Genomic DNA, 18724 nt, shown 5'->3' on the forward strand with positions numbered 1-18724 from the left:
AATGAATGAGAATAATAACACATTGTGAAAAATGTAACCAATATCACTGAAAAATCTGTGTAGAAATTGTTAATTGTTAAACCTAATTTGCGTGTAAACTTTCACCTTAAACATAATAAAATATTAATAAAAAAAGAACTCGACACCAAAAAGGGTGTATTTTACTGTATGTAAATTATATCTCAATAAATATGATTTTATGAAATTAAAAAAAAAGAACAGGAAAAGTAAAAGTCAAGTTCCAGTGCACAGTCCTGCATATTCTCAGTGCCGGCCCTCCCCTATGCTCCAGGAACAACTCCCTCTGTTCCTCCAAAAAGAAGGATTATTCTGAGTCTCGGTGAACCAAGACCAGGAGTCCAAAGAAGTTCTGTTCTTTTTGAAAACGCATAAATTTCCAAAATGGTATCAGTGTTAATGAACACCGCTTCCTATAAGTACTGTCAGTGTTTGAGTCATGATCAAAATGATTAGCATCTTCTAAAGACAGTAGTGAATAAGAGCTACGGCTGCTAACCAAAAGGTCAGCAGTTCAAATCCACCAGTTGCTCCTTGGAAACTATGGGGCAGTTCTATAGGGTCACCATGAGTCAGAATCAACTCCATGGCAACAGGTCTGGTGTTTTTTTTTTTTGGTTAAAGACAAAGTTTAGATCCAAATTCTGATAATATATATGAATAAGTTTTACTTCCAGATTTCAGCTGCTGTCTTGGTTTTGTGTAAGGAAACAACATTTAAACTTTCTAATCCTATAAACTATTCCCATGGCTCACGGCAGCTACTGTGAACTCAAGTCTTATATTTCAGAGCCTGGATAAAGTCCCTGTATTGTGATTAATGAGCCTTAATGCTCTTTAAGACTCAGTGTTTTACACAAGCTTCTCAGAATAAATTTATTTTCTAGCACAGTAGAATTTCTTGCCAGGCTGGACTTGATTTCAAAATTGCACTAAGTTCTAGAAATTCAGGTTTCCTTCTTGCACTCTACCACATTTCAGCCGACCCATGACTCTGTGTACTAGGGCTTGGGGAGAAGATACATTTACCATCAAGAGTTAGACTCACATTTCTATAGCTGTGACTCTCCAGAGCTCTGTGAATCCAACAATTGGATTGTTTTTAGTTGAAGAATTGTGGCAAGCCAATGTGTTTTTGTTTGTATGTTTGTTAATCTACCAGCTCACCTCCTGCCTTTGAACAATTCCCTAAAGTAGTGAATTTTTTTTTATATAAGAAAAACATCTCCAAATAACCTAGATTAATTTTTCTACAATCAGAATTTTCCTTTTATAAAAATCAAAAAAGGGAGTTAATAGAAGAGCACAGCTAGCAAGGAGCATGTGGAAGTAAGGATTAAGAAGTGGCCATGGCACCTGGTGTGCAGGAGATGCCTGTCAAATGTCAGGGGGCTTTGCATCTTCAGTTTTAATGGCACTCTCAGATGGAAGGTTCTTTCAGGTTAGACATGAAATAATAAACATGTAACATAAAAATTTTTCTCAAAAGTCCAATACTTCTTCCATTTGATATAGTCCTAAGATTTAGAAATGACATAGCAAGAAATCTAAGATTTAAATAAAACCATAACACAAAATTTTATTTACAGTATAATTCCAATTATGCTAAAGGAAGGAAGAGCAAATACACAGAACTGGAAAGGAATACAAATGCACAAAAATACTAAATATCTTTGGAATAGTAGATATAAGCACAATTTTCCTAAATTTTCTTTATAATATTAAAACAAAAACAAAAAACAAACTAGTTGCCATTAAGTCGATTCCCACTCATGGCCCCCATGTATGTCAGAGTAGAACTGTGCTCCCTAGGGTTTTCTTTCAATGGCTGATTTTTCAGAAGGAGATCACCAGGCTTTTCCACCGAGGCTCCTCTTGGGTGCATTTGAACAGCCACCTTTTTGGTTAGTAGCCAAGTGCTTAGCCTTTTGCACCACCCAGAGATTGCTCTTTATAATACAGAGATGTTTAATTCTTTAAAGTTTATTTAAATTTTATTTTTAAAATTCCTTGATTATTAGAAATGCTAGCACAATTTAACAAAAACATAGTATAGCTTTAGGTAGGTCTTGTTTTTTGGGTTTCACCCCAACCCTGCTGGTATAGTGGTTAAGAGCTATGTCTGCTAACCAAATGGTCAGTAGGCGCCCCTTGGAAACTCTATGGGGCAGCTCTACTCTGTCCTATAAAAAAAAAAAGGGTCACTATAAGTCAGAAGCGACTCAATGGCAGTGGGCTTCATTTGGTTTGGTTATCCTCTCTGTGCATCTTCTTCTGAGACACTGATCCCCGTCTCCCATCTGTGTCCCCCCTCTCCCAAATCCACTTGTTAAAAGGCCAAGACAAGCTCAAATTTTACCTTCAATAAGACCAAACCAAACCCACTGTCATCAAGTCGATTCGGACTCATGGTGTTCCCATGTGTTACAGAGCAGAACTGCTCCATAGGATCTTCTTGGCTGTAATCTTCACTGAAGCAGATCGTCAGGCCTTTCTTCTGCACTATTTTCAGCAAGCCTTTTAAATCCTCCTGGTCAGAACCACTCTGCACCCCCATTACTCTCTATGATACTGGAGGTGCAAACAATTTCTGCAGACTATAATCACCTATAGGGCAGGAGTTAAACCTAGTAGAGTTTACATCATCCCCTATTTTCTCCTCCCTATACAGCCTGGCTTCAATGCTTTCTGCATAATAGATGTTACTCCATGTTTAAATGCCATGTTCATTTAATCTATACATTCATTTAATCTCTAAAATAAAGACACACTTAAAGAGAAGTTTTAAGTACCTTCTATGCCTAGAACACCATATCTTGCCTTGTGTCATTTGTATACAAATGGCCCCATTATAAAATAATTACCTTTTATTGAGCATTTTCTATGTGCCAAGTACTGTACTAAGCACTTTACATACCTCACAAGTTATAAGGTTATTTCATTTATATCACTTAAATATTATTTATCAAGTTGACCCAAAAGAGGTTTTACTTTTTTAATCTTCTTTGGGAAAAATGAAGCCTTGCCTTATATCACGGGCACTCTGGACACGAAAATAGAAGGTAATCCTCACAGCCACCCCCATGCTGTGGGTATCATCTTCATTTCATAAATGAGGAAAATGGGGCTTAGAAAGTAAAAAATTTGTCAAAGCCACACAGCTCCTGAGTGCAAAGTGTCAGGACCTAACCCCAAATCTGTCTAGCTCTAAAACCTGTGTTCTTAGCCACCGCCTCCATGGTGGAAAATTCCCACTTGTCTTTACCACAGTCAAGAGCAATAAAATCTAAGCCTTATTTCCTCCTCTGGCAGGGATCAGTCTGGGAAGCCCTATACTTTCCTTGAAAACTAAACCTATCTGAAAAAGCTTCTCCCCCTGAGACCATGACATGGAAGCAAGAGCTTTTACAGTATCCTAATTTTAACCAAAGCTCTGACAGGGACTGAAACAGATGACATTTGGCAGCCAGCTGAAGGAACCTTCCAGTCCCTTTTGTTTTCTGGGTTTCACCCCTCGTCCTTTCGGTCCCTTTTGTTTTTCTCCTACTTCTCTTTTCCACCAAGGATATATCCGTCTGGGGATTCTAGCTTCATTCAGGGTTTCCAAGTTGATTCCCCATCTTGAACAGACTAAGGTTAGCTGTTAGAACCAATTTTATACAACCTTCACTATCAACATAGAGATGACTATGCCTCAGAGAAGAAACTGAAAAATACCCCTCTTCTTACAATCTATTTTGACACATATTTGTTAAATGAACTACAGAAAAGTTTAGAGCCAAAGAGACTTAGAACCTATATCTCCTAGATCTGCCTGAATTCCACAGTAGCAACTGACCATCAAGCACCCACAGCCTTTGTTAGATCCATGATATCATGACAGTTACAAAATGAAATGTGCAACAGTGAAAAAATGGAAACGTGTAAGTCTCAGAATACAAAATGTCAGGGAGGAAACCAGGAATAATGATTCTCTTAGTTTTAGGTAAGTTGGCTTAAATAATTTTATACCTCAATGTTCTTACCTGGGACAGGGCTGTCTGGAGGCTCTCTTTTTTGAGTTCAGGAGGGAAGGGGGACTGAAAAGAGCACAAAGCTATAGTCACAGCCCAGGGGTGACATCAAGCTCTGCCTGGAGTGCTTGTGGGGACCTAGAGTGAAAGCTTTGTCTCTCTGGGCTTACTCAGCCAGGAAACTGTGCCTGTGAGGGTTTCTTTTTCTGTTTTTTGTTTTGTTTTTAAGCGAAGTTGCTTGAAAGACTAAGTACAAATGCTACAACAAATGAAAAGGTTCCTTTTCGATGATTTTTTTAGGATTTCATGCAATTATATATAAGAAGAAGAATACAATCTTTTGTATAATGGGAAGCTAAAACAAAATAGTATTAGTTGTCCAAAAGATAAACTTTTGCTCAAAATCCTAACACCTCTAAAATATAACATTATCCCTATAGTTTGACAACAGCCTGTGTAAGAGATGTTTTTTTTATGTTCCTTTTTTTTTTTAATTAACTTTTATTGAGCTTCAAGTGAACGTTTACAAATCAAGTCAGTCTGTCACATATAAGTTTATATACATCTTACTCCGTACTCCCACTTCCTCTCCCCCTAATGAGTCAGCCCTTCCAGTCTCTCCTTTCGTGACAATTTTGCCAGCTTCCCACTCTTTCTATCCTCCCAACCCCCTCCAGACAGGAGATGCCAACACAATCTCAAGTGTCCACCTGATATAATTAGCTCACTCTTCATCAGCATCTCTCTCCCACCCACTGTCCAGTCTCTTTCATGTCTGATGAGTTGTCTTCGGCGATGGTTCCTGTCCTGTGCCAACAGAAGGTCTGGGGACCATGGCCGCCGGGATTCCTCTAGTCTCAGTCAGACCATTAAGTCTGGTCTTTTTATGAGAATTTGGGGTCTGCATCCCACTGATCTCCTGCTCCCTCAGGGGTTCTCTGTTGTGCTCCCTGTCAGGGCAGTCATCGATTGTGGCCGGGCAACAACTAGTTCTTCTGGTCTCAGGATGATGTAGGTCTCTGGTTCATGTGGCCCTTTCTGTCTCTTGGGCTCCTAGTTGTCGTGTGACCTTGGCGTTCTTCATTTTCCTTTGCTCCAGGTGGGTTGAGACCAATTGATGCATCTTAGATGGCCGCTTGTTAGCATTTAAGACCCCAGACGCCACATTTCAAAGTGGGATGCAGAATGTTTTCAAAATAGAATTATTTTGCCAATTGACTTAGCAGTCCCCTTAAACCATGGTCCCCAAACCCCCGCCCCTGCTCCGCTGACCTTTGAAGCATTCATTTTATCCCAGAAACTTCTTTGCTTTTGGTCCAGTCCAATTGAGCTCACCTCCCATGTATTGAGTGTTGTCCTTCCCTTCACCTAAAGCAGTTCTTATCTACTAATTAATCAATAAAAAACCCTCTCCCTCCCTCCCTCCCTCCCCTCCTCGTAACCACAAAAGTATGTGTTCTTCTCAGTTTTTACTATTTCTCAAGATCTTACAATAGTGGTCTTATACAATATTTGTCCTTTTGCATCTGACTAATTTCACTCAGCATAATGCCTTTCAGGTTCCTCCATGTTATGAAATGTTTCACAGATTCGTAACTGTTCTTTATCAATGCGTAGTATTTCATTGTGTGAGTATACCACAATTTATTTACCCATTCATCCGTTGATGGACACCTTGGTTGCTTCCAGCTTTTTGCTATTGTAAACAGAGCTGCAATAAACATGGGTGTGCATATATCTGTTTGTGTGAAGGCTCTTGTTTCTCTAGGGTATATTCCGAGGAGTGGGATTTCTGGGTTGTATGGTAGTTCTATTTCTAACTGTTTAAGATAACGCTAGATAGATTTCCAAAGTGGTTGTACCATTTCTGTGTAAGAGATGTTTTGAGGATGATGTTTCCTTTCACATAAAACACAATTCTGAACTTGAAGGTACTCTGACTCACCTGAATGTGCATGGCGCCCTCTACTGCTTTCTGCATGTCAGAGCAGCCGCTTATGAGAGACAGCTGCTCTCGGCCGCCCAGAGAACCTCTCAGGGCGCCCAACTGCTCCAGCAACTCTATCTCCTTCCTGGGAAAAAGCAGAGAGGGATCACTGTTAGTATTCACAATCAAATTCAAAACAAGCAAAGGATAAAACAAGCCCCGTTGGTGTGTGCGGGGATGAGGGGAAGAGGGAGGGGGCGGATGGAGAGCGGTCGTTCTTCATCCACATCCTTCCGTCGGTGCCGTGCTGGTGGAAGGGCTGAAGGAGGGCATGTAGTCATCAGGGCTGGCTTCAGGGGTGAGCCACCTGTGCCGTGACCAAGGGCTCCGCACTCAGATGGCCTATGCTTGATCTAATGCTCTGCTGCTACCGTCCACCATGTTAAAAGTCTTAATGGATTTTGAACAAGGGCCCCACATTTTCATTTGTATTGGGCCCCACAAATTAGGTATCCATCCTGCCTATAATTGGTATAGTAAGTAAACAGGGCAGAGTACACATATAAGCACACACACAGTTGCCTAAGGAGCAAACACCCATGCTTCCCGAAAAAACCTCTATGGATTTTCCGCCACTGAGTTAAATAATTTTACATCATTTCACACCACTTTTCATCTTCAAGCTGTCAATGCCCTTCAGCCCAAACCCACCAGAAATATACCTGTACCTACATAAAAAAAAAAAAAAATTTTTTTTGTACCTACATAAGTTGGGTTTATTGCTCTTTTCTTCTTTCCCTATTCTCTCTAAATCTTTCAGACATCCAATAGGGTGTGTATTAGGCACGCTCTCTGTCCTCCATACTTCGTAACCTCTTTTTCACGTTTTCCATCTCTTCATCTCTCTGAATTGCATTCTGAATAATACCTTTGGATCTGACTTCCAGCTCAATATGCTTATAATACTTTGTTTCTCATGTATTTTGTGATTTTTGGTTATGAACACATGTTCAGTGAACTATACCTGTGGGAATTCTTTGAGCCTTATGTTTATGGCATGTTATTCTGGATATGACATGCATTTTGCTTCTGCTGGGCATCTGGGGACACTACCAACAAAAGGATCAATTTAAATTCATGGATTGGGGTTTTCACACCACACAGGTAGTGTGAATTTGGGCTCCAACACTCTAAGATGGCTGGTTTACGGTTATAAATTCTTGGAGAAACTCTCTCTCCCACTAGTCAAGGCCATGACAGACAAACAACCACTTATGGGTCATAATTATTTTTCTCTTAATTCTCCTTTTCACCAAGGATGTATCCCTTTGGGAAGTCTAGCTTCCTTCAGGGGTTTCCAAGTTGATTCCCTGTCTTGAACAGACTAAGGTCAGCTGTTAGAACCAAAGCTCTAGATTAGCAAGATTGGCAAATACCCTTAGAAAAGCCACCAGCTGTGGCTCTGACTCTCACATATCTCTCTGGATTTGTACTCCCAAATTTGGCCTCTAAGAATTTCTATTACTTTCTTGCCAGGTCAGCTATGTATTTAAAACAAAAACTTTTAACTATACACTTAATCCAATACTTTTAACTGTTTTTGAAGTAGGAAGGGTTTTAAGAATACCTACTTTGATGTGAGCTATAGATTGTTTCTTTAAAGTATAATATTGTTAGATTCCTTCCATTTTCCAGCTCCCACCTGTAGTTTGTCGTACTGTGGTGGCTTGCATGTTGCTGTGATGCTGGAAGCTATGCCCCAGTATTTCAAATACCAACAGGATCACCTATGGTGGACAGGTTTCAGCAGAACTGACAAGCTCGAAGAAAGGCCTGGTAATCTACTTCTAAAAATTAGCCAGTGAAAAACTTATATATCATAATAGAACACTGTCCAATTCACTTGCTTTGGACACATCATCAGGAGGGATCAATTGCTGAAGGAAGACATTGTGTTTGGTGAAGCAGAGGGCCAGCACGGGTAAGGGAGGTCCTCAGTGAAATGGATTGGCACAATAGCCATAACTATGGACTCAAACATGCCAGTGATCATGAGCATGATGCAGGACCGGGCAACATTTTTTCTGTTGTACGTGGGGTCACCATGAGTCAGAGTGGGCTCAATGGCAACCATCTCTATGTATATTTTACATTTTGCAAGAAAAGGGAAATATTCAACTTCTTCATTTTAGTGATAATGATAAGTTATCCCAAGTAGCTATGATCTCTACTATACAAATAAATCTATAATACAGCTATTAACTGATTGTATCATTGTTCATATGTACAGAGAAAAAAAATTGATTTTTTTAGTTGTCTTTAAAAATAGGGTTATCAGTTTTGTCCGTTTGAAAAAGAAAATATATATACATAATCTGATAAATTACTTACAATGAAATATATATTTCTATATAATATATTACATAATAAATACATAATTATACATATATGTATATATATAATCTGAATCCAATAACCTTTATCTTAAAAACCACTAGAGATACTTAAGAAATGCATCCAAAAAAACATTTCTTTTTGTTTTTAATTTAATCAAGCTTGATATTTTAGTGCCAAAGAAATCAAGGACCAAAAAGGTTGTAGCCTCACACAAGGACGTAAAGCTTTTAGAAGTATGTCTGGGACTGAAACCCAGTCTTTTGACTCTTTCTATTGGACCACATTTAATAGGATTAGTTTACTCTTCCTCGTTCTTCCTAAGCCAAACTGCCTCTCTCAAAAAAAAATTTCTTAGTAGGATTTATTGGCCTAAATGGGATATTTTGCACAATTTATTGGCTTAAATTCTAAAGATTCAAGGTACCCAATATGTTAAAGAGAACAGAAACAGGAACTTGCATCCATTTCCTCTTTCATAAATGTTGCTAATACCCTAGTTCCAGCCTTTTCAGCTTATACTTAAACTATAGGCCTCCCATTTTCCCTTTGAAGAACTCCATGTATCTACCAAACCCACTCTCTCCTTTCAGGACTTCATCACTCTCTTAGTCATCTAGTGCTGCTATAACAGAAATATCACAAGTGGATGGCTTTAAAAAAAGAGAAATCTATTTCTTCACAATAAAGTAGGCTAAAAGTCCAAATTCAGGGTTTTAGCTCCAGGGGAAGGCTTTTTCTCTCTGTCGGCCTTCTTATCATTCTTCCCCTGGACTAGGAGCTTCTCTGCACAGGGACCCCAGGTTCAAAGGACGTGTTGTGCTCCTGGCACTCTTTTCTTCTTAGTATGATGTCCCCAACTCTCTGCTTGCTTCACTTTCCTTTTACCTCTTGTAAGATAAAAGGTGGTGCAAGCCATACCCCAGAGAAACTCCCTTTACATTGGATCAGGGATGTGACCTGGTAAGGGTGCTATAATCTCACCTTAATCCTCTTTAACATAAAATTACAATCACAAAATGGAGAACAACCAGAGAATACTGGGAATCATGGCCTAACCAAGTTGATACACACATTTTTGGGGGGACATAATTCAATTCATGAAAATCACCAATAGGCTTGCCATGCTGGGTCCCACGTGAGCCGAATACCATGGCTTCAACTGACTAGACCTGAGTTGAGAAGTTGAATCAAAGCAGGTAGCTGCAGGCTATCCAGTGGCTTGGCTCAATTCTAAGTGGTAACCGGCAAACCCAATCAGCTTATCCCTCATATGCAGTTTGAAATGAAAACCCACAAAGTGAATTGGTAATGGCAGGAGGAGCAACAGAAGTAGAATCAGTAGTTGAGTCACCACAACGGTGACTTAAAAAAGGTAAGACCTTAAAAAAAAAAAAAAAAACTACTTAAGAAATAACCCCCTCTAGAACTGACGTGAGTTACCAGAGCTGTTGTCTGACTATCAGAGGCTTGGTTGTTCCTGAACAATGTGTTTCCGCAGCAGAGATGTAGCTGCAGAGATGGCTTCCTGTATCACTTACTCCCTCACATAGCCTCACAAATAAACCCCCATCAACTGAGTCAATCCAAGTGCCTCTATCCCTTATAACCTGAAAGGGCTTGGCACCTACTTTGTTCAGCGATTAGCTGGGCCTATTGGCTGAAAGAAATTACAATACATCTGAATTACACAATTTTGGAGTATACAGGCTGTCATGGATTGAATTATATCCCCCCAAAAATATGAATATCAACTTGGTTAGGCCATGATTCCCTGTATTGTGTGGTTGTCCTCCATTTAATGATTATAATTTTATGTTGAGAAGATTAGCGTGGGATTGTAAGACCACACTTACTCAGATGGAATGTAAAGGGAGTTTCCCTGGGGTGTGGCCTGCACCACCTTTTGTCTCTCAAGAGAGGAAAGAAAAGGGAAGCAAGCAGAGAGTTGGGGACCTCATACCACCAAGAAAGCAGCACCAGGAGCAGACCACGTCTTTTGGACCTGGGATCCCTGCGCCTGAGAAGCTCCTCAACCATGGGAAGATTGCGGACAAGGACCTTCTTCCAGAGCCGACAGAGAGAGAAAGCCTTTCCCTGGAGCTGATGTCTTAAATTTGGACTTTCAGCCTACTTTACTGTGAGGAAATAAATTTCTCTTTGTTAAAGCCAACCACCTGTGGTATTTCTGTTATGGCAGCACTAGATGACTAAGACACAGGTCATATAAATTAGACCTACAGCAATGATAAGCCTAGAAATCAACAACATCAGTAAAAATTTACTACACTGTCCATGAATATAACTACAATAAAAATGTTCATATATCTGAAGAGCCATTTGCAGCTACCAAACAAAAAAATTCACTTTAGTTAAACTACAAGTATTTGCTGTTATGAAGGTATGAGTGAGACATTTACTACAATGCACTGGGTTTTTCTGGGCTATTCCTTTTCTAGAACTGTTTTCACAATTTAAGATACAAAAAAAGTAGAAAGAATAATAAACATCACCATATTTCTACCATCCATAATTTACAACCACCAATCTGTTTCTTGTCTTTCTTTAAATAAACAAAACATTAAAGATAAAGTTCTTATAGCCACACACATACCCCCACCTCATACACCCCACCTCACACAGCAATTGTCTAATTTTTTTTTTAAATGCCAAAGCTGAGTGACATAACGATTAACCATTTTGTCCTTTATGGAATTACGTCTGAGTGCCTAGTGTACTCAAAATCACCTGCTTCAAGCTTCAGTAAGGCAGCCGTGTAACTTTAAATCTTTTTATTAATCCAAAACAAACTTTTGGTCTTTCTTTCAAAATTGCTATTGAGTCATGTAAGTAAGTTAAAATCAGTTGGAGTACAAGACTCTCTTGTTCCTTAGATGAGCTACCATTCTTATCAACTGTCCCAGTCATTCTCCGTATGGGGTCTGGAGAAGGAAACAGAATGAGTAGCAGAAAAGCCACAATCAATGCCTCTTGCAGATCAGACTCAGGATAATGAGTCTACACAAACAATTCAGCCTCAAGGCCCTCACTCCTCAGCAGGACACAGAGTAGAAGAGAGACAAGCTTGGACACGAGAGAAGACCTGGTCACATATTCATCCTCTAGATGGCTGAAAACCTCAGTGTCTTGCCGTGAGGTATCTCCCAGGCAAACCAGATGAAAGGTTTGACAGACCTTTCAGACATTCAGAGAGATCCCTCATGGTTTCTCCAAGCTCTACAAATCTTTATGCAATAAATCAAATCCAGCTGTTGGCAAAGTTTTGCCCCCATTAAACTTGGTGCCGTCGAATAGATTCCAACTCATAGAGACCCTAAAGGGCAGAGTAGAACTGCCCCATAGGGTTTCCAAGGCTGTAATCTATGGGCAGTTCTACTCTGTCCTATAGGGCCACCATGAGTCAGAATGGAGTCCTCGGCAGTGGGTTTAATCTTTACGGAAGCAGACTGCCACATCTTTCTCCCAAGCAGTGGCCGGTGGGATCAAAACGCCAACCTTCCAGTTAGCAGCCAAGCGCTTGTCCCAGTTAGACTAATTTCAATCTTTTTGATTGACTATTTTGTAAGAACTTCTGCCTCAAGCTTTGTAGAAGAATATACATTAACACCTGGAAAAGATGTAACTATCACCACAGATTTTCAAAAGCCTCACACGGAGCACTCACGCTGTTGCTGTGAATCGGAATCAACTCGACAGCAGTGGGTTTGGTTTTTTGTTTTGGTTTCACACAAAGCAGAATTTTGTAGCACTGCACTATTGAACAGTTTGTCTGAGCCGGTTAGTCACTGGCTGTAGCATGTCAGGTTTACCTCTAGAGGTCAGTCTAACACTAAAAAAAAAAAAAAAATTATATATATATATATATATTTGGAGCCTAACCAGCAAAGTTAAATTTTTATCTAAAATTGGAGAAAAGGAAATGTTAACAATTATCAGTATATGGTAAAATGTGGATGATTTTTAATTATTTTATATCTTTATTTTTGAAGTTTTCTTCAAAGGAGCATTTATTAGCTTAAAAAGATTTGGAAAAAAAAGGCAATATATTTTCTTTTTAAAAAGGAGGGGCACTTTAACTAGCATTTAAATTTTGTTTAAATTTGTTTTAGAAGGGAGAGGGCAGGAGTCCAACAAGAAAAAACTCCATGTGATCTAGAATTCAGAAAAAACTTTTATTTAAGGAAAAACCAGCTTGTCAATTTTGTAGAATAAATTAGAAAATCACTTTGGTTATTATCATTTCAATTGATTCATGTAATAATCTAGGCCTTGGACTTCCAACTACATATGGTAGACAAAGCACACACCTTTATCTGTGCTCCCTCCAGAAACCTCAATAAAACCAAACTCAAGGAAAACTATTTTAAAAGGTATAAACCCACAAGGTCAAAAAATGTTAATTGCTCCGAAGATGGCAAATAACAGAAAAAGTGGTTAACAGCTCACTGGAGTGGAGAAACCTGAGCCTTGGGTGTGGACAAAGGACAATGCAAATGAGAAACAAGCCAATATGCCTCCCAAGTGACATGGGAAAGGACAGCATTTGCTGGCACAGGATATGACTGACAGCATGAGGGAGGGGTAGGAGCTGAAGAGTATCTACCGATACTCATACTAGATAGTGAGAATACCCCCCCCCACACACACATACACGCTCACACATTTACACACAGACTCAAACCTCCAGGTCCTTTCCTTTGTTTAGCAACCAGATTGGAAGAGTATTTTCTGGAGAAACTGAAGAGTCTAAGAAAAGAGACACGTAGATACTGATATCTGGAGATCTCAGTGAAAAGTCTGGATCCCTGCCCAGTCACCCTAAAGATATGCTGCCCAGGAATTAACAGGTGCACACAAATGCATGCATGCAAATTTCAAATAATTTTTTAGCACCTCTTCCTTAAATATGAATGGACAATATAGATTACCAGGCACTAGAGAGCCTAAAGTTAAAGACAGAAGCCAAACAGTATATACATTTTTTTGAGGGAGAAGTAAGTACTATGAGAAAATAATGGCAATGCAGAAAATAAGAGAAAGCCTCAAAAATTTGTAATATCCTCAGAAAGATTAAAAAAGATATTACACCCATGATTCAATAATGGGATATTATAAAAAAGAAATATACAGACAAAAAACAGCCAGAAATTAAATATCTAGTGGTAAAACTGGAAGTTTTAATAAAAGGTCTGGAAGATAAATTTGTGGGAATCTCTGAGGAAGAAGACCAAAGAGACAAACAGATGACCAAAGGAAAAGAAAATTAAAGGACCTTCCAAATCTGACTAGCAAGAGTTCTAGAGAGAACAACAACGACAAAAAAAAAAAAAGGTAGCAAAGAATAATACAAACCTATTTTCCAGAACTAAAGAATGTGTGTTTCCAGATTGGGTATGAAGCCTACGTGTGGGAGACAAGGGACAGAATATTGCAGATTTGGGTTATAAGCCCTGCAGTAATATTTGCCTTTAAGGTATGTATTACTTTGATAAAAATTTTAAAAATAAAATAACAATGTAGACCTATAGCTATTGCAGACTAAAGTGCTAGCTATAATTTTATGTGGCTTCTTTCTTCTCTGTCACTGGCAGAGAAATACGAACTCCTAATGCAGTCACGTGAATAAACTCTGGGCTCTGCCTGAAATTGAGGCGGCTCATAAACAATCCCAGCTACAGGAACTAGAAAGTAAATTGAACACGTGAACCGGAACTTTGCAGCATGTATTTTTTTATTTTGTTATTTCATCGATTTTAGTTCTTTTGCTTCTCTTTTGCTTCTTGACTCATGTATATGTGAAAACACAAATACATATTAGTTTGGGGACAATACATTGATCCTTCTATTTGATTTTTCTATTCTTTTTTTTTTGTCTTCCAACATACTCTTGTAATTTTTTTTTTATGCTTTAGGTGAAACTTTACAGCTCAAGTTAGTTTTTCATACAAAAATTCATACACACATTGTTACATAACCCTAGTTGCTATCCCTATAATGCAACCCCACATTCCTCCTTTCCACCACGGATTTCTCATGTCCATTCAAACAGCTCCTATCCTTTCTGCCTTCTCATCTCGCCTTTGGACAGGAGCTGCCCATTAAGTCTTGTGTATCTACTTCAACTAAGAAGCACACTCCTCAACAATTATCATTTTATATCTTGTAGTCCAGTCTATTTTTTATCTGAAAAGTTGGCTTCGGGAATGGTTGTAGTTCTGGGTTAACAAACAGTCCAGGAGCCACATCTTCTGGGGATCCTCCAGTCTCAGTCAGACCATTAAGTCTGGCGTTTTTACTAGAATTTGAGTTCTGCACCCCACTTTTCTCCTACTGCATCAGGGACTCTCTATTGTGTTCCCTGTCAGAGCGGTCATTGGTGGTAGCCAGGCACCATCTAGTTCTTCTGGTCTCAGGCCGATGTAGTCTCCGATTTATGTGGCTCTTTTGTTTCTTGGGTTGTTATTTTTCTTGCCAAATGGTGTTCTTGATTCGCCTTTGCTCCAGGTGGGTTGGGACCAATTGATGCACCTTAGATGGCTGCTCGCTAGCTTTTAAGACCCCAGATGCAGAACATTTTCTTAATAAACTTTGTTATGCCGGTTGACTACATGTCCCCTGAAACTGCGGTCCCCAGACCCCTGCCCCTGCTATTCTGCCCCTTGAAGTGTTTGATTGTATTCAGGAAACTTCTTGGCTTTTGGTTTAGTCTAGTGGTGCAGACTTCCCCTGTTTTGTGTGTTATTCTTCCCTTCACCTAAGATAATTCTTGTCTACCATCTAGTTAGTGAATTTCCCTCTCCTTCCCTCCCCACCCCCATAACCACCAAAGAAAGTTTTCTACTGTCTTTAAACCTTTTCTTGAGTTCTTACAATAGTGGTCTCATAGAATATTTGTCCTTTTGTGACTGACTTGTTTCACTCAGCATAATGTCTTTCAGATTCATCCATGTTATGTTTCACGGATTCATCATTGCTCTTTACCACTGTATAGTATTCCACTGTGTGAATATACCATAATTTGTTTATCCATTCGTCTGTTGATGGGCACCTAATTTGTTTCCATCTTTAAGTTATTGTGAACGGTGCTGCAATGAACATAGGTGTGCATATGTCTATTTGTGTGACAGTTCTTATTTCTCTAGGATATCTTCCAAGGAGTGTGATTGCTGGATCCTATGATACTTCTATTTCTAGCTTTTTAAGGAAGGACCGGATCAATCTCAAAAGTGGTTGTACCATTTTACATTCCCACCAACAGTGTATAAGTGATCCAGTCCCTCCACAAGCTCTCTAACATTTACTATTTCATATTTTTTGGATTAGTGCTAACCTTGTTGGGGTGATCTAGTATCTCATTGTGGTTTTGATTTGCATTTCTCTAATGGCTAATGATTGTGAACATTTCCTCATGTTACCTGTTAGCCACCTGAATGTCTTTGAAGTGCCTGTTCATATCTTTTGCCCATTTTTTAATTGAGTTATTTGTCTTTTTGTGGTTGAAGTATTGCAGTATCTTGTAGATTTTAGAGATTAGACCTGGATCAGATATGTCATGGCCAAAATATTTTTCCCAGTCTGTAGGTTGTCATTTTACTCTTTTGGTGAAGTCTTTTGATGAGCATAAGTGCTTGGTTTTTAGTTATCTAGTTTCTCTTTTGGTATTTGTGCACTATTAGTAATGTTTTGTATTCTGCTTATGCCATGTATTAGGGTTCCTAGCATTGTCCCTATTTTTTCTGAAATGATCTTTATTTAGATTTTATATTTAGGTCTTTGATGAGGTACATGTCTTGTTTCATTTTTTTGCAGATGGATATCCAGTTATACCAGCATCATTGGTTAAAGAGACTGTCTTTTCCTCATTTAATGGACTTTGGGCCTTTCTCAAATATCAGCTGCTCATAGGTGGATGAAGATGTTTGGATTCTCAATTCTGTTCCATTGGTCTCTGTATCTGTTGTACTGGTACCAGGTTCTTTTTACTGCCATGGAAGTATAATAGGTTCTAAAATCATGTAGTTTGAGCCTCCTACTTTGTTCTTCTTCTTCAGTAATGCTTTACTTATGCAGGGCCTCTTCCCTTTCCATATAAAATTGATGATTTGTTTCTCCATCTCAGTAAAAAATTTCATTGGAATTTGGATTGGGATTGCATTGTATCTGTAGATCGCTTTGGGTAGAATTGACATTTTCACAATGTTGAGTCTTCCTATCTATGAGCAAGGTATATTTTTCCACTTATGCAGGACTCTTTTGATTTCTTACAGTACTGTCTTGTAGTTTCCTTTGTATAAGTCTTTTACATCTCCGGTTAGATTTATTCCTAAGTATTTTATCTTCTTAGGGGCTATTGTAAATGGTTTTGATTTGGTGATTTCCTCTTTGGAGTTCTCTTTGTTGGTGTAGAGGAATCCAACTGGTATTTGTATGTTTATCTTGTATCCTGATACTTTGCTGAAATCTTCTATTAGTTCCAGTAGTTTTCTTGTGGATTCTTTGGGGTGTTCTGTGTATAAGATCATATCATCTGCAAATAGGGATACTTCTTCCTTACCGATTTGGATGCCCTTTATTTCTTTCTCTTGCCTTACTGCTCTGGCTAGGACCTCCAGCACAATGTTGAATAAGTGTTGTGAGAAACAGCATCTTTGTCTGGTTCCCATTCTCAAGGGGAACACTTTCAGACTCTCTCCATTTAGGATGATGTTGGCTTTGTATAAAAAAAACAAAACCAAACCCATTGCCATCAAGTCAGTTCCGACTCATAGTGGCCCTATAGGACAGAGTAGAACTGCCCCATAGAGTTTCCAAAGAATGCATGGTGGATTCAAACTACCAACCGTTTGATTAGCCCTTTATTATGTTGAAGAATTTCCCTTCTATTCCTATTTTACTGTGAGTTTTTAACATGAATCGGTGTTGGACTTTGTCAAATGCCTTTTCTGCATCAATTGATAAAATCATGTGGTTCTTGTCTTTTGTTTTATTTATGCGATGGATTACATTGGTTGTTTTTCTAATGTTGTACCATCCCTGCATAGCTGGTATGAATCCCACTTGGTCATGTTGAATTATTTTTTTGATATGTTGTTGAATTCTATTGGCTAGAATTTTGTTGATGATTTTTGTGTCTGTGTTCTAGAGGGATATTGTTCTGTAATTTTCTTTTTTGTGGTGTCTTTATTTGGTTTTGTTATCAGGGTTATACAGGCTTCATAGAATGAGTTTAAGAGTATTCCATCCTTTTCTATGCTCTGAAATACCTTTAGTAGTAGTGGTGTTAACTTTTCTTTGAAAGTTTGGTAGAATTATCCAGTAAAGCCATCAAGGTCAGGGCTTTTTTGTTGTTGTTGTTGGGAGTTTTTAAATTACTTTTTCTATCTCTTCATTTCTTATAGGTTTATTTAGTTGTTCTACCTCTGTTTCTGTTAGTTTAGGTAAGTAGTATGTGTTTCTAGAAATGTGCCCATTTCCACTCGGTTTTCAAATTTGTTGGTGTACGGTTTTTGATAGTACTCTCTTATGGTTCTTTTAACTTCAGTTGGGTCTGTTGTGATATCACCCATCTCATTTTTTTGTGTGTGTGCTTTAAGTGAAAGTTTACAAATCAAGTCAGTCTCACACAAAAACTTAGGTATACCATGCTACATACTTCCAATTGCTCTCACCCTAATGACACAGCCCGCTCCCTCCCTCCACTCTCTTTTCATGTCCATTTCACCAGCTTTTAACCCCCTCTACCCTCTCATTTATTTATTTATTTATTTATTTATTTATTTATTTATTTATTTATTTATTTATTTATTTATTTATTTATTTATTTATTTATTTATTTATTTATTTATTTCCCTCTCATCTCCTTTCCAGGCAGAAGAGGCCAATAGAGTCTCAAGCGTCCACCTGATCCAAGAAGCTCACTCCTCATCAGCATCCCTTTCCATCCCATTGTCCAGTCCAATCCCTGTATGAAGAGCTGCTTTTGGGAATGGTTCCTATCTTGGGCCAACAGAAGGTCTGGGGGCTATGACAACTGAGGTCCTTCTAGTCTCAGTCAGACTATTAAGTCTGGTCTTTTTATGAGAATTTGGGGTCTGCGTACCGCTGTTCTCCTGCTCCCTCAGGGGTACTCTGTTGTGTTCCCTGTCAGCACAGTCATCCGTTGTAGCCGGACACCATCTAGTTTTTCTGGTCTCAGGCTGATGTAGTCTCTAGTTTATGTGGCCCTTTCTGTCTCTTGGACTCATAAATAATTTGTGTCCTTGGTGTTCTTCATGCTCCTTTGTTCCAGGTGGGTTGAGACCATTCATGCCCCTTAAGTGACAGCTTGCTAGCATTTAAGACCCCAGATGCC

General features: G+C 38.9%; 1 protein-coding gene across 1 annotated transcript in view; it reads right to left on the reverse strand.

Moving 5' to 3' along the window:
- The window catches only part of CRYL1 (crystallin lambda 1), a 230171-nt gene that overhangs the window by 148954 nt on the left and 62493 nt on the right, over window positions 1-18724 (reverse strand). The window contains exon 3 of the mRNA XM_049867333.1: window positions 5977-6103. Coding sequence (XP_049723290.1) covers window positions 5977-6103 — 127 coding nt within the window. The remainder of the gene's footprint in view (window positions 1-5976; window positions 6104-18724) is intronic.

Source organism: Elephas maximus, chromosome 23, assembly GCF_024166365.1.
Source record: "Elephas maximus indicus isolate mEleMax1 chromosome 23, mEleMax1 primary haplotype, whole genome shotgun sequence".
NCBI lineage: Eukaryota > Metazoa > Chordata > Mammalia > Proboscidea > Elephantidae > Elephas > Elephas maximus.